We start from the raw sequence: 13,284 nt of genomic DNA, 5'->3' as shown, positions 1-13,284 counted from the left end.
TAGCATCCTTCAGCTAATTTCAGTTTTGAGTACTTTACTGACTGACCAAATCCCAAGCAAAGCAAATCCATCTCACATAGAATTACACCATTAACATGGACTCCTTTCTCTCCAAATATTGGTGTTATTTCTTAAAGTCTGCTAGTATCAAGTCATGTGGCAAGTGTGTCCACAAAGCGGAAATTGCCACAGCACCTACCATCGGTGCTGTTTAAGTCAAGGCTGAGTGGCTGTTATTAATACTACTGCAGATACGGACAGTTTTATTGAAATTATTAGATAAGTGAAAAATGCACTATAGTCAATTACATATACATAATCGTTTCTTTATTCTCTTGTCGTTAAAATAAAATGTTATAGCTTAATTGTGCAAACTTACTCTTCGATTATGTAACTAACCTTGATTTATTTAAAAGCAGTGCATGTGTTTCTTCTGTGCAAGTCAAGGGAGACAGGCTGGATAAGAATCATTGGGGCAAGTAAATTCCAAGGGAAAAGCAGAAGCTGGAACTTCAGGTGCTCTTCAAGCAGTGTATGGGAGGAAGGGTGTGGGTCACAAGCGCTTGCTGGAGGCATTTCCTTGCGACTGCTGTGGTGCTGTGTAAAGAAATCCCCGGGAATGTTCTCAATCTCCGTCTCCCTTCTCATCCCCAGGAGTTAGAAGCCGCTCTTCACCGAGATGATGTGGAGTTTATCAGTGACCTGATTGCCTGTCTGCTTCAAGGCTGCTATCAGCGAAGGGATATCACGTGAGTAGGATTTCTTGCACAGGGATCTAACTAAGCCATCACAGTGCTGTTTGCTTTCTCCTGTAACACGCCAGAGCCAATTGTTAGCCAAGGTATAACTGTGTAGACTGAGTATAGATGAATTCCCAGGGCCCCCTGATGCGATGGCTCATTGGCCAAATCCTTGCCTTGCACAAGCCAGGATCCCATATGCGCACCGGTTCATGTCCTGGATGCCCCATTTCGCATGCAACTCCCTGTTTGTGACCTGGGAAAGCAGCTGAGGACGGCCCACAGCCTTGGGACCCTGCACTCGCATAGGAAACCTGGAAGAAGCTCCAAGCTCCTGGTTTCAGATCACCTCAGCTCCGGTTGTTACAGCTTCTTAGGGAGTGAACCAGCAGCTGGGACCATCTTCATCGCTCCCTCTTTCTATAAAACTGCCTTAACAGGTTTATCCTACTGTGCCCCTCTTTGCTATGTCTATACAGAATATAACCACAAAGCCAATTTTTTCTTATTTTTTGAGATTGACAAGGAAGCACGCCCATGAGAACCACTGATTGGAGTGAGGATGAGTTGAGGCATGGGAGAAGGTTGGGGAGGTGACACTGTGGGCGGTGATTTAGCCTGCTATGCCACAATACCCACTCTAATAAGACTTTTAGATGACCCAATGTGATAGTCTTAGAGAAAACCTAAATGCCATGCCTCCAACTCACACATTTAGTCATTTACTCCAAAATGTATTTATCTTACAGTTTGTATAGGTCTAGCTCAGATTGCTTTATACAGCTATGATCAAGGTACCAGCTGTGACACTGTCATCTTGAAACCTTTGTAACACACACATACAGAAGGAGCACATTTCTTAATGACACATACAGCTCAGTGAATTCTCACACTGAGGTCACTGGGGCCTTTTCCTTCCCGTGCCTTACCAGACTAGCTGCTGCTTTGGAGGGAATGGCTGGAGTTCTAATCCAGCCCAGGTCTGCCCTTGCAGCCTTGTAGAGTGTGAACCAACAGATAGAAGGTCTCTGTTTCTCTGTAACTGCTATTCACATAGAAGTGAATGGACATTCTGATGTATGCTTCTTTATTACTTCATTAAATTAAATACTCAGTAGGAAGTCTGATCTTAAGATCAATATCTCCAGTCCTTTTTTGAGCTGGCTGCAGTATCCGTAATAGGATGTTAGGATTCGACTTCTGTTGAAAAACACACTAAATTTATTGTGGTCTTGTTGTCCGCATCCGCATTTGTTATCTGAAAGGTAAAAAGGGAGAGACAGAGAAAGAAGCCTCGGCGCCTGTTGGTTGGTTTACTCCTTGAATGGCTAGTAGCCAGTGCCGCCCCAGTGTGAAGCCAGCAGCAGGCGCTCCGTGCAGAGCCCTGAGAAGGCGGGCCACCCTGCACTGCCATTGCAGCTCTAATACCAGGGAGCCGGATCGAAAGTGCAGCTGCTGGAACTCAAACCAGTGCCCATATGGGATGGCAGCATGGCAGGCGGCGTCTTTAAGCACTATTGTCACGCTCAAGTCCAGTGCTTGATTTTTTTTTCCCCCCTTTGAAAGGCAAGATTTACACAGAGGATGAAGTCTTCCATCTAGTGGTTCACTCCCCAAATGAAAGGCTGGGTTCCTGTCACCCATGTGGGAAAACCTGATGATGTAGTGTCATGCTTATGACTTCAGGCTGTCCGAGCCTTGGCTTCTGCAGGCATTTAGAGAATGAACCCATGGATGGCCGTTCTCTCCAAGGGTTACGCTCTCTGTCATTCATAGAGGATGAAAGTAATCGATACCTTTAAAAATGATTGAAACCAAGAAAAGGGGGTGGGCGACGCCAGGCTGAGCTATGCTGCAACACCTGCCGGCAAGAGCCAAGACTAGGGAGAAGCGATGCCAGGCTAGGGCAAAGCACCAAAACTTCCAAGATCCAAGGCTAGGAAAGGGCCTGGTAAGCAGACTCTTCCACTAGGCTACAGCTTCTGTTTGTGAGCACAAAACAAGGGTTGGGAGTGGATCTGGGTGGCCTAGGCTGCAGTACCCACTGTTGAGATAGGCTACAGCACTCACCAACACACGTGATACCCAGGGCTGGAAACAGGCCTTGTACAAGAACTGCTGGCTCACAGTTTCAGCTGGTGAACACGAGACCCAGAACAGGTGCAGGCCAGGCTTGGCTAGGCTGCAATACCTGCTGGTAAGTGTTGAGCCTGAGAGTGGATCATGCCAGACAGGGCTACAGCACCCACTGACAAGTGCTAGGACAGGGTGAGTCAAGATCAGAATGGACCATTATACCCTCCTGGAAGCGCATCTAGGGTTGGGAGCTGGAACAGTAGGGAAACTGTGGGACCATCCCTGTTGGGCTGCAGCTGCTGGTGGTAAGCGTAAGAGCCAGGGCTAGGGGCGGGCCAGGCTGGACGAGGTAGCAGCATCCATTGGCATGTATGTGGGCTCATCTGGGACAGGACAGTCTAAGCTAAGCCATTTCACCTATGGGTGTGCTTTAAGAGCCAGATGGGATGCTGGATGGGCTGCACTAGGCTGCAGCACCTGCCAGCACACGCACCTACTAGTGCGGGGACAGGCCTCAGGTGGGGGTTATCAGGGGGTCACCCCAGCTAGGCCACATCACCTGTTGATCTGCGTGAGGACTGGGCCTGAGTGGTGCTGGGCTGGCCTAGGGCATAGCACCCATTGATTTTTGTGAGAGTTGGATTGGGTGGGACTTGACCAGCCAGCTGCATCCACTAGTATGTGCATTGCACTGCTGCAAGTGACAGACTGACCTGACCATGCATTGGCTGGCAGGCACAAGAGTCAGATCTAACGTCACTTCAGCATCGTTTCATGGAAGACTCCCCAACTAGATCCCTGGACTCAAACCCTGGCCACAGGAAAATCACAAGTGGTCCGATCTTAAAGTACGTATATCAGGATTGGGCCTCTGCAATTGCCGATGTCTGTGCAATGGATAACATGCCAGTATGCAATGGGGGACATGACAGCAACTCTTCTAGGCCATCAGAGGGTGTTGAGTGCCTTGTAAGAGGAAGGCAAGCAAAACGGGTTGGACAGCTCTCCTAACCAAGCTTTGCGGAAAATGTCTGGGTCTGTGGATGTGCCAAGGTCAGGTAGATTTGGTCAGCCAGTAGACCTTGAAAAGATATTATCAAGCCTGGTGGGTTGTAGAGAAGCATAGAGGCATCTTCCATCCACTGGTTCACACCCAAAATGGCTTCAGCAGCTTGGGATGTCCCAGGCCAAAGCCAGGAGTCCAAAGATTCTTCTTGGTCTCCCAATTGGTTGTAGAGCCTATGCCCTTCAGCTGTTGTCTGCTACTTTCCCAGGTGTGTTATCAAGTTCCTGGCTCGGAAGCTGAGCAGCCAGATTCAACCATTGCCCACGTGGCATCCTGACAGTACTAGTTAGCTGCTTCGACCTCTGTGTGACATAACCTTCACATTTACCGTTATCTTTATTCATAAAAGCATGGCATAGTTGAGCACTGGATTAGATATTTAGGAATTTCTGCTTTGCTATTAGCTGTAAAAGGGATGATAAGATTGATAAACCATGTCTTGAACAATTTATGTATTTAATTTTTGCAACCAAACTTTCCCCCTTTTATCAGCTCTCATCTTTTGTAGGAGTAAGTTTTATTCGTGTGGTGTATCCTCGCTTTCTTTTGGTTTACTTTCTCTCTCTCTCTCTCTCTCTCTTTTTTTTTTAAGGATTTATTTCTTTATTTTGGGGGCCCCGATGTGATAGCGTAGTGGTTAAAGTCCTCATGTTGCATGCACCAGGATCCCATACAGATGCCGGTTCTAATCCTGGCTGTCCTGCTTCCCATCCAGCTCTCTGCTTGTGGCCTGGGAAAGCAGTTGAGGACAATCCAAAGCCTTGGGACCCTGCACCCACATAGGAGACCCAGAAGGGCTCCTGGCTTTGGATTGACTCAGCTCCAGCCGTTGCGGCCGCTTGGGGAATGAACCATCGGACGGAACATCTTCCTCTCTGTCTCTCCTCTTCTCTGTATATCCGCCTTTCTGATAAAAATAAATAAATCTAAAAAAAAAAAAAAAAGTGAGAATTGGTATTAGCTTTTAAAAAAAGATTTATTTATTTTTATTACAAAGTTGGATATACAAAGAGGGGGAGAGACAGGATTGGTTTACTTTCTAACTGAAAATTTATCAAAATTAAAAATTTAATTTCTCTGTTAATTTGGCATCCCACATTATTTTGTTATGTAATGGTTCCTAGTTGAGGCCACTTAAAAATAAATGTACCTCAGTGTTTTGGTTTCACTTTTGTTGTTCAAATCTTTTATCTTTGCTAAATGTTTATTTGAATTTACCTTTATTCATATAATTAAGACACCATAACATTTAAGTGTTCAGGCAGATTTTTATTTATTTATTTTTAAAATAATGATTACATAGTTGATGGGGAGGGGGGAAGGGTCAAGGTTTAGGGAAAATTGGGTAAATTGTTTACTTCCAAATTTGCTATTTCTTCTATTCCTGGGGCAACAGGAAAAGCAAAGGGAGAAGCCTCTCACAACTTCCCGTATGTCCCAGTGCCCGCGGATGAGGAACCGCCACCTCACATCAGCCCAGAGCCTCAGTGTGCACATTCCGAGGGTTCTGGCCAAGTGGTGTGGACAGTTCTGAAATGCTGCCGATTTCACTGAGTCAGGAATGGTGTCACTCCCCAGTGTCCATTGGCTCCATTCACTGAAATCTGTTGCCATCATCGTTTGTTTGTGGTTGTAGTCCAATTAGATCTGTTCTTCAGCTTCAGCACCAAATGTGCTGCCATATTCTTTCACAACAGGACCCGTGTCCACTGTTCCATGTTTTCATTAAGTAGGGCATGTCTTGCAGGCTCTCCAAGTAGCTGGGCCAGGTGTCCCAAGCATTGCTGAATCCTGCTGCACTGGGTTTCATGAACCCGGCACCCATCTGGCAGGAGGGCACTGGAACCCGGAGCAGGAGACCTAAGCCCCACCAGATCCCCCACCACTGGGGCTCATGAACCCGACACCCACAAAGTATGTGGATCCTGGGACCCAGGCCAGAAGACCCAAGCCCCACTTTATTCCCCATTCCCCACCCCAGGGTTCATGAAACCAACATCCACCTGGAAGGCGGGCCCCAGGATCGTGGCCAGGTGACCCATACCCCTTCAGTTCCCCTTGTCCTTGGGATTCATGTACCTGGCCCACACTTGGCCCCGGCTGGCATGACTCATCTCACCTCAGCATATTCAGTCTTATTGCACGACCTGGCCTAGTCTAATCAGGGAGATTCTTTTTGATGCAAATACAGTTAACACCTGCTCAAGAAAGCAGAGCATTTTCATCTCCTCTTTTTGTTGTTCATCTCCATTGTGTTAACACTTCATACCAGGCAGCCACTGATCTCATTTTTACCACCATACACTAAGTGTTTGGATTTTAAAAATTCTTTTCATATTTATTACACAGGTGAGGGTGTTATAGACTGATGTGGGCCTCCAGTTAGGGTGGAGAGGGTTGGGTAGAGGTGAGTTAATTGTAGTTTTCCCTCCTGTGTCCATGGTGGGGTGGAGGGGAATAGAGGGTGCTGCTCCTTCCTGTCCTGCTCCAGAGATGGAGACAGTTGTTGGAGGTTGTCTTGGTGGTCCCAGTGTCAACAAGAATGTTCGAGGGTATTACTTGAGCAGTCTTCACTGTTCAAAGAAGTTATTACACCAGAGGTGAGAAATTCATTCTAAGGCATGTTGGCTGTCTGCTTCAATGTGCCATTGGGGCTAAGAGTAGGGGCAGTCCAGCCTGAGCTGCAGCACCCACCAACATGAGCTGGACCTGTGAACAGGTCAGGCTGAGCCAGCAAATGCCAAGGGGAGACAGAGCGTGGAGTGCATGTGTCAAACCTGGGCCTCCTCAGCTGCTGAAGCCTGTTCAGTAGACAGCATGCCCAGATGCACCCGGGAAAAACGGCCGTTCACTGGAGCCTGCAGAGGACATCTAGTGCCATAGCAGAAGATGGAGGGCAGAATGGATTGGACAGCTGTCCCAGCAAAGTGTTGCCAGGAATTATCTGGGTGAATGGAGACTAAGGTGGACTGTGTCAGCCAGTGGACCTTAGAGCAATGAAGTCCACAGCATTTCAGAACTATGGAAATCATTTCAACAGTGCCTTTGGAGCATGCCCCACATCAGTGGCTCTGCCCCATCCCTAGGTGCTGATGCAGTTAGGATGCTGGGTGTAGATTCTCCCTTTATCTACCCCGCCCCCCATGAGATGCCAGAAGAATGAACGGAGTATTAGACGCACTGGTCTCATGCTTTCTCCTGTTCCTCGACCCTTCTCAGCATAATTAGTGGTCCACATAGAAAAATGTGTGTGTGTGTACACACACACACATACACGGGGGCAGGGAGCAAGAGGCCTTCTATCCATTGATCGCTGCCTTCCGTTGTTTTTCTTTATTTTGCTTTTGTCTACTCAAAGTCTGATCTCTGCTTTTTTTTTTTTTTTTTTAAATGATGTTTACATAGTTGAGGGATACATGCCATGTTGGCCTCTGATTAGGGTGCGAAAGGTCAGGCATAGAGGTAGATGGATAAACACATATTTCAGGTTTTTCTTCTTCTGTGTCTGCAGAGGCGGTGGGAGAGCAGGCCGCTCCTTGCTGTCAGACTGCATCAGTACCTCGGGATGAGGAACGGGCTTTATTGTTTTCACATTCTGGAAACTCCGACGTGGAAGAGTGTTCCTGGGGTGTTGCGAGAACCTGAGAGGTTCTCGTTCATGTGGCTCTTATTCATGATTATCTAGAATGGTTGCAAAGAAAATGATGTGACTGTTTAAAGTCACAGGGTGGAGAGGGTTGGGTAGAGGTTAGAAACTCTTGCTAGCGCTTACTGTGTATCTCTCTACCTTCCACGTGACAGTTCCATCTGGGGAAAAATTGCCAATTATCTTCCGTTTTAAAGAGCATTCCATGTTCCTTATTATTTCTTGACCTTGATTGCCCAGCACAAATATCTATAAGCACATGTAAAATCTGTGTAGAATGCATGTTTTTCTGCTGGAAGATATGCAGTGTATTCATTTTTCTCTGATTACAAGTAGTCGTGACTTCTACCTTCTCATGGCTTGCTTGTTATTTTGGGTGTACTGGCAGTGACAGCTACCACACAGTACCACCGAAGAGGTTTTGTTTGGGTGTGGGTTTTTTATGATCTTGAAGAATAAACACTTTGTCATATTTTTTGCAGAGTCTTGTTAAATTTTATTTTATTATCATTTAGTTTCTGTTCTAAGCTTAATTGTTGTGCCTTATTCAGGGACCACGTGCCTCAGAGAACTCAGGAGCCGCCCCCCTCCCGCACCCCACTCCTCCACCCCCGTTTTTTTCTTTTTTAAAGATTTATTTTTGTTGTTGTTGTTGTTGGAAAAGCAGATATAACCCAGCCTGGCTTTTGGTCATGCCAGTATGTGCTGTGGATTGGCCCAGTTGGTCTAGCCTGCTTCCAGCTCCAGCCCTTGCACTCACCAGTAGGGAAGTCCCCCAGTTCCCCTACCAGGCCCAGGTCCAGACCTAGATCTCACACATGCTGGCTACTGCCACAGCCCTACTTACATGTTCTGCCCTCGCTGCTGGCCTGTGCATGTGCCACTGGCTGCTGCAGCTTGGCCCAGCTCAGTCCCCCCACCCCACCCCCCAGCTCTCACAGAAACCAGTGGGTGCTGCAGTCCCACAGAGGCCAGCCCACAAGTCCCCTGCAGCATCTGCCTGTACATCTGAATCTCACATTCAGGTGGGCGCCCCAGCCTGACATGGCCTACCCCTTGCTCTGAAACTTGCAGCTGTTTACTGTGGTCTAGCCCAGCCAGGCATAGTCCCCAGTCTGAGCTTTTGAGCGTGTCAGCAGGTGGTAGATGATACTATTTAGCCCAGACCAACTCTTCCACGTGTGCAGGTGCCTCGGCCAGACCCAGGCTTGGCGTCCTGTTTTCCCCTCTTAAGTCACTCTGCTTGGGCTCTCTCACCTGCCTCAGAGTACAGTGGCCCATTCCATGAAAGCCGCAGTGTAATACTTGCCTCGGTACAAGGAAACTTAGATCGTTGTCTACGACTGGGGGATAAATAAGTAAATCTTTTTAAATAAATAAAAAAATAAAATAGGTGACATTGCTGTCATGTAGCAGGTTAAGTCTCCCTCCTGCAGTGCCAGCTCTGCTTGTAGCCACTGACTTGGATCCCAGCCTCTTCATTTCCTGTTCAGCTCCCTGCTGATAGCCTTGGAAAGTAGAGAGAGGTGGCCCAAGTTTTTGGGACCCTGCACCGATGTGTGCGAGTGGGAAAGGGCTCCTGGCTCCTGGGGAGTGAACCACTGCATAGAAGATATCGCTGTCATTTGTTCTCTGTTAAGTTACGCTATCAACAAAAACAAAATACCTAAATAAATATTTCCGATTGGAAAACTAACTTTTAAAATACAGTGCTCCGTAGCATGCTCTAATATTTACTTGTAGATAAGTTCTCTTTTTGTGAGCCTGCCTATCTATATGAATGGTGTAACCTCTACAAAGGGAAAGGGCATTGTGTCAGCCCTGCAGTCTACGCCCAGACCGTGTTATTTGTGGGGTGAAGTAAAGACGACGTATTCTGACTTGTACTTTGATGGAGTTCAACACAGCCTCCAAGGTGGCTGTCCTGGTGCGCGCAGGGAACCTCGACTGCTTTTCATTTGTGGTTTCTGCTCAGCCTTTCCCACTGTCCAAACACTAGTTTTGTTTGCCCGATTCCCATTTGCTGCTTTTCATTAATGAGCTTTTGTGTGGGGGGCCGTTTGGTTAGGCCTCAGACATTCCACAGCTACCTGGAGGACATCATCAACTACCGCTGGGAGCTGGAGGAAGGGAAGCCGAACCCTCTGCGCGAAGCCAGTTTCCAGGAGCTGCCCCTGCGCACGCGCGTGGAGATCCTGCATCGCCTCTGCGACTATCGGCTTGATGCGGACGACGTCTTCGACCTTCTCAAGGTGTGTACGCCAGCAGCGCTTGCTCTGCGGCAGTGCGGCCACATTCAGACACTGAGAGGAGCCAGAGCTGAGCTGCTGTCACTGACCTCTGGACTCTGACCGGGACATTGTCTACAGAGCTGTGACCACTGCAGCAGAGGGAGTCCATGACCTACATATATACGAAAGTACATATTATCCATATTATTGAGATAGCAAAGACTGAGTCATCTCAGCCAAAACAAGAAAAACTGAGCCACTGATTTTTTTTTTTATTTCCCTAGGATTTGAGTATAATTGAAATATTTATTTAAATCTGCCAGTGACTTGAAACTATATATACTTGTGAGGTTGTCGTGTACGCACACACATTCCAAAGAAAGTGTTTCAGGAGGAAGATTGGGGTGTCTCTCCCCTCTTCCTTTGTTCTGAGAAGCACTTACGGCTCAGATATGGCCTTCACTCCTGGGGAAGTCAGATTCCAATCTTCGTCAAACATCAGTGATCAAATGTATTGGTGATTTCTCAGTTCAGCTTCATATAGGGACACATTATGAAAATCATTGGGTGAGTAAGTGCTGAGAACTTAGCAAGTCATCACCAAGATTCCTTTTCTTTTTCTTTTTCTTTTTTTGTTTGTGGTACACTGAGAGCAAGAGTGGGAATAGGGAACTTAGGAAATATTTTCATATTGTGCTTTTCAGAAGAAGGTACCGCTTCCCTCATTTTCATGTGTTTTATTTGAAAATTATATGCAGTGCTTTGATTTTTCTGAATATGAGTGTTGGTTTTTATTTGGTTCCTCGTTTCCCCAAACCCTGTTTTCCTTTTGTCCTAGGGTCTGGACGCAGACAGTCTTCGTGTAGAACCGTTGGGTGAAGACAACTCGGGAGCACTCTATTGGTATTTTTATGGAACACGGATGTACAAAGAGGATCCGGTACATGGGAAACCTAACGGAGAACCTTCTCTGAGCAGGTGATTTCTGAATATCTGCGCTGCTAGAGCTACTGTATAAAAATGCATCAAAAATTTTATTTATTTTTTTTTCTGATGGAGAGATGGGCTGCACTTGCACACCTTGAGAGAGATAGCAAGGAGTTTAAAAAGGTCTCATGCTGTAATCTCTGCTACTACGACGGTGGAAAATGAAGTCTTTTCAATATGAAATTCTTGACAGGAGGTTCCAAAGGGTACAGCAGGTGTTTTCTCAGTCGTGGCACTTATAATGGTTTCCGTCATCTGTGAAAAACGTTCTTTCCCAGTCAAGTAAACAATCCACTTTATGAACTTTGTGGTCCTGCAGAGGGCTCTAAATGCTGGTAGAAACTTAAAATTTACTTATTCGGTGCTTTCTCAGTAAGGAAGAGGTCTCATTTCTGAAGCTTCAGAGTGACAAAAAGCCACTCTGCCCTTTTATGTGTGACTGCCCCCCCCCACCAGCCAGAAGTGATAATGTAATCGGTTATTTAAGATTCAAATGTAACGTTTTCATTTAGTAATACTGTTTCTTAGGGAAGTTGAAGGTCATAAGAATGTCTCAAATGTCCCTGGCAAAACTGGAAAAAGAAGAGGAAGACCCCCAAAACGGAAGAAACCGCAAGAGGAAATTGTAGTGAGGTAAGCCTAATCTTTTTTTTTTTTTAAAGATTTATTTTTATTATTTTTTCATTGGAAAGGCGGATATACAGAGAGGAGAGACAGAGAGGAAGATCTTCCGTCCGATGATTCACTCCCCAAGTGAGCGCAACGGGCCAATACTATGCCGGTCTGAAGCCAGGAGCCTCTTCCGGGTCTCCCACGCGGGTGCAGGTTCCCAAAGCTTTGGGGCCATCCTCGACTGCGTTCCCAGGCCACGGGCAGGGAGCTGGAAGGGAAGCGGGGCTGCCGGAATTAGAACTGGCGCCCATATGGGATCCCGGGCGTGCAAGGCGAGGACCTTTAACCACTGTGCCACCGCACCAGGCCCCAAGCCTAATCTTATTAGTCTTCGGGCCTCAGATCTCACGCTGTAAGGGACTTGTCCTTGGTCCTTAACTTCTGTTTGTGCTTGTGGTAGGACACGAGACTCACAGCCTGGAAACTTGAATCGGATCCTCATTAAAGTTCTGACTGGGATCTGTCTGCATGACCTGTAATAATTTACATACCCTCCAGAAATATGATTTTCTTTCTGACATTCATTGAATGAGCATTAAGGTGTAAAGAGGACAGTGTGTGGAATGTAAGAAGTTGCAGTGTCGGGGTTTGGCGTTCTAGTGGAAAGCTTGCCCTTGTGATGCCGCTGCCACATGTGGCAACACCCAAGTCCCAGCTGCTTTCCTTCTGATCCGGCTCCGTGCTGAAGCAGTGGACAGAACCCAGGCTGAGACCCCTGCTACCCTCATGGGAGACCTCGTATTCGTCTGGACCATCCCTGGATGGTGCTCATGGTTAAGGAATGAACCATTGCATGAAATACCTGTCTCAGTCTCTAAATGAACCTTTTTATTTATTATTTTATTTTGATAGCCTTTACGTAGTGGATTAGGGCAAAAAGGGTCAAAGGCTTCCGGAAAGTGGGTAAGACCATTGTTTCCACTTTATTTTATTTTATTTTATTTTATTTTATTTTATTTTTTCATTTATTTTATTTTTTCATCTATTTATTTATTTATTTATTTATTTTAGAACTGGGGTTAGGGAAATAAAGGGAGAAGCTCCACCCAGCCTCCCACCATCCTAGGTCCCCGATGTGGGACATGCTCTGAGGGTCCTGCTCAAGTGCTTTTGATAGTCCAGCAGTTCTGAAATGCCGCCGATTTTGCCATTCAAAGCATGATGAAATCTCTCCAGAATCCACTTGCTGACACAGTCTACCTTAAGGCTGGGGGAGATACTGATTTGTTCTGTCCTCTGTCTTCTGTGGTGGTGCCAGGTGTCGTCTGCAGGTTCTGATGGACTGCCACATCCTCCTTGTGCACCTGTGTATGCTGTCCACTGCTCCATCCGAGCCTCTGAGGAGGCTCAGCTTTGACACTTGGCACTCCATGGTCAGACCATGGAACCTGCACATGGGACTCTGTACAGGCAGAGTAACCAAGAGGGAGGAACTTAAGGGAGATCTCCTATCACTGGGTCACTCACCAAACAGCCGTAACCACTGGAGGCGGTGCAGTCCAAAGCCAGGAGCATCTTCTGGGTCTCCCAAACACTTAGGCCAACCTCTGCTGCTTTCATCCTATATTTTAGGCCATTGAACCACGTGAATCTTGGTGAGAATTTGTAGATTCTACCCTGTGCTCTGTAAATGTGCAAAGAAATTATTTTTTCATTGTAAAGACCGAATAACAGAGCCAGAACTAGGTGCAAAATATCGTATGCCACTTTGTTTTCCCTATAAAATAATCTCAAAGAGATTTTGTGGAAGATCAACATGTCCTTTTATATTCAGAAAAACGTTTAGTATCTCAATTTTTCCAGGCATTTCCTACAGTTAAAGACCCTCTATGTTACGAATATAGACATTTTGACAAGCATATATGG

General features: G+C 46.5%; 1 protein-coding gene across 1 annotated transcript in view; it reads left to right on the top strand.

Moving 5' to 3' along the window:
- Window positions 1-13,284, top strand: part of LOC121152481 (cat eye syndrome critical region protein 2) — a 95,828-nt gene that overhangs the window by 57,563 nt on the left and 24,981 nt on the right. The window contains 4 exon segments of the mRNA XM_040974562.1: window positions 655-749; window positions 9,597-9,780; window positions 10,598-10,737; window positions 11,275-11,379. Of these exon segments, the coding sequence (XP_040830496.1) occupies window positions 655-749; window positions 9,597-9,780; window positions 10,598-10,737; window positions 11,275-11,379 (524 nt within the window).

Source organism: Ochotona curzoniae, unplaced genomic scaffold (assembly GCF_017591425.1).
Source record: "Ochotona curzoniae isolate NIBS_2020 unplaced genomic scaffold, NIBS_Ocur_1.0 contig_2457, whole genome shotgun sequence".
Taxonomy (NCBI): domain Eukaryota; kingdom Metazoa; phylum Chordata; class Mammalia; order Lagomorpha; family Ochotonidae; genus Ochotona; species Ochotona curzoniae.
Note: the sequence above shows the minus strand (reverse complement) of the source record. Positions and strands in the feature narration are given on the sequence as shown.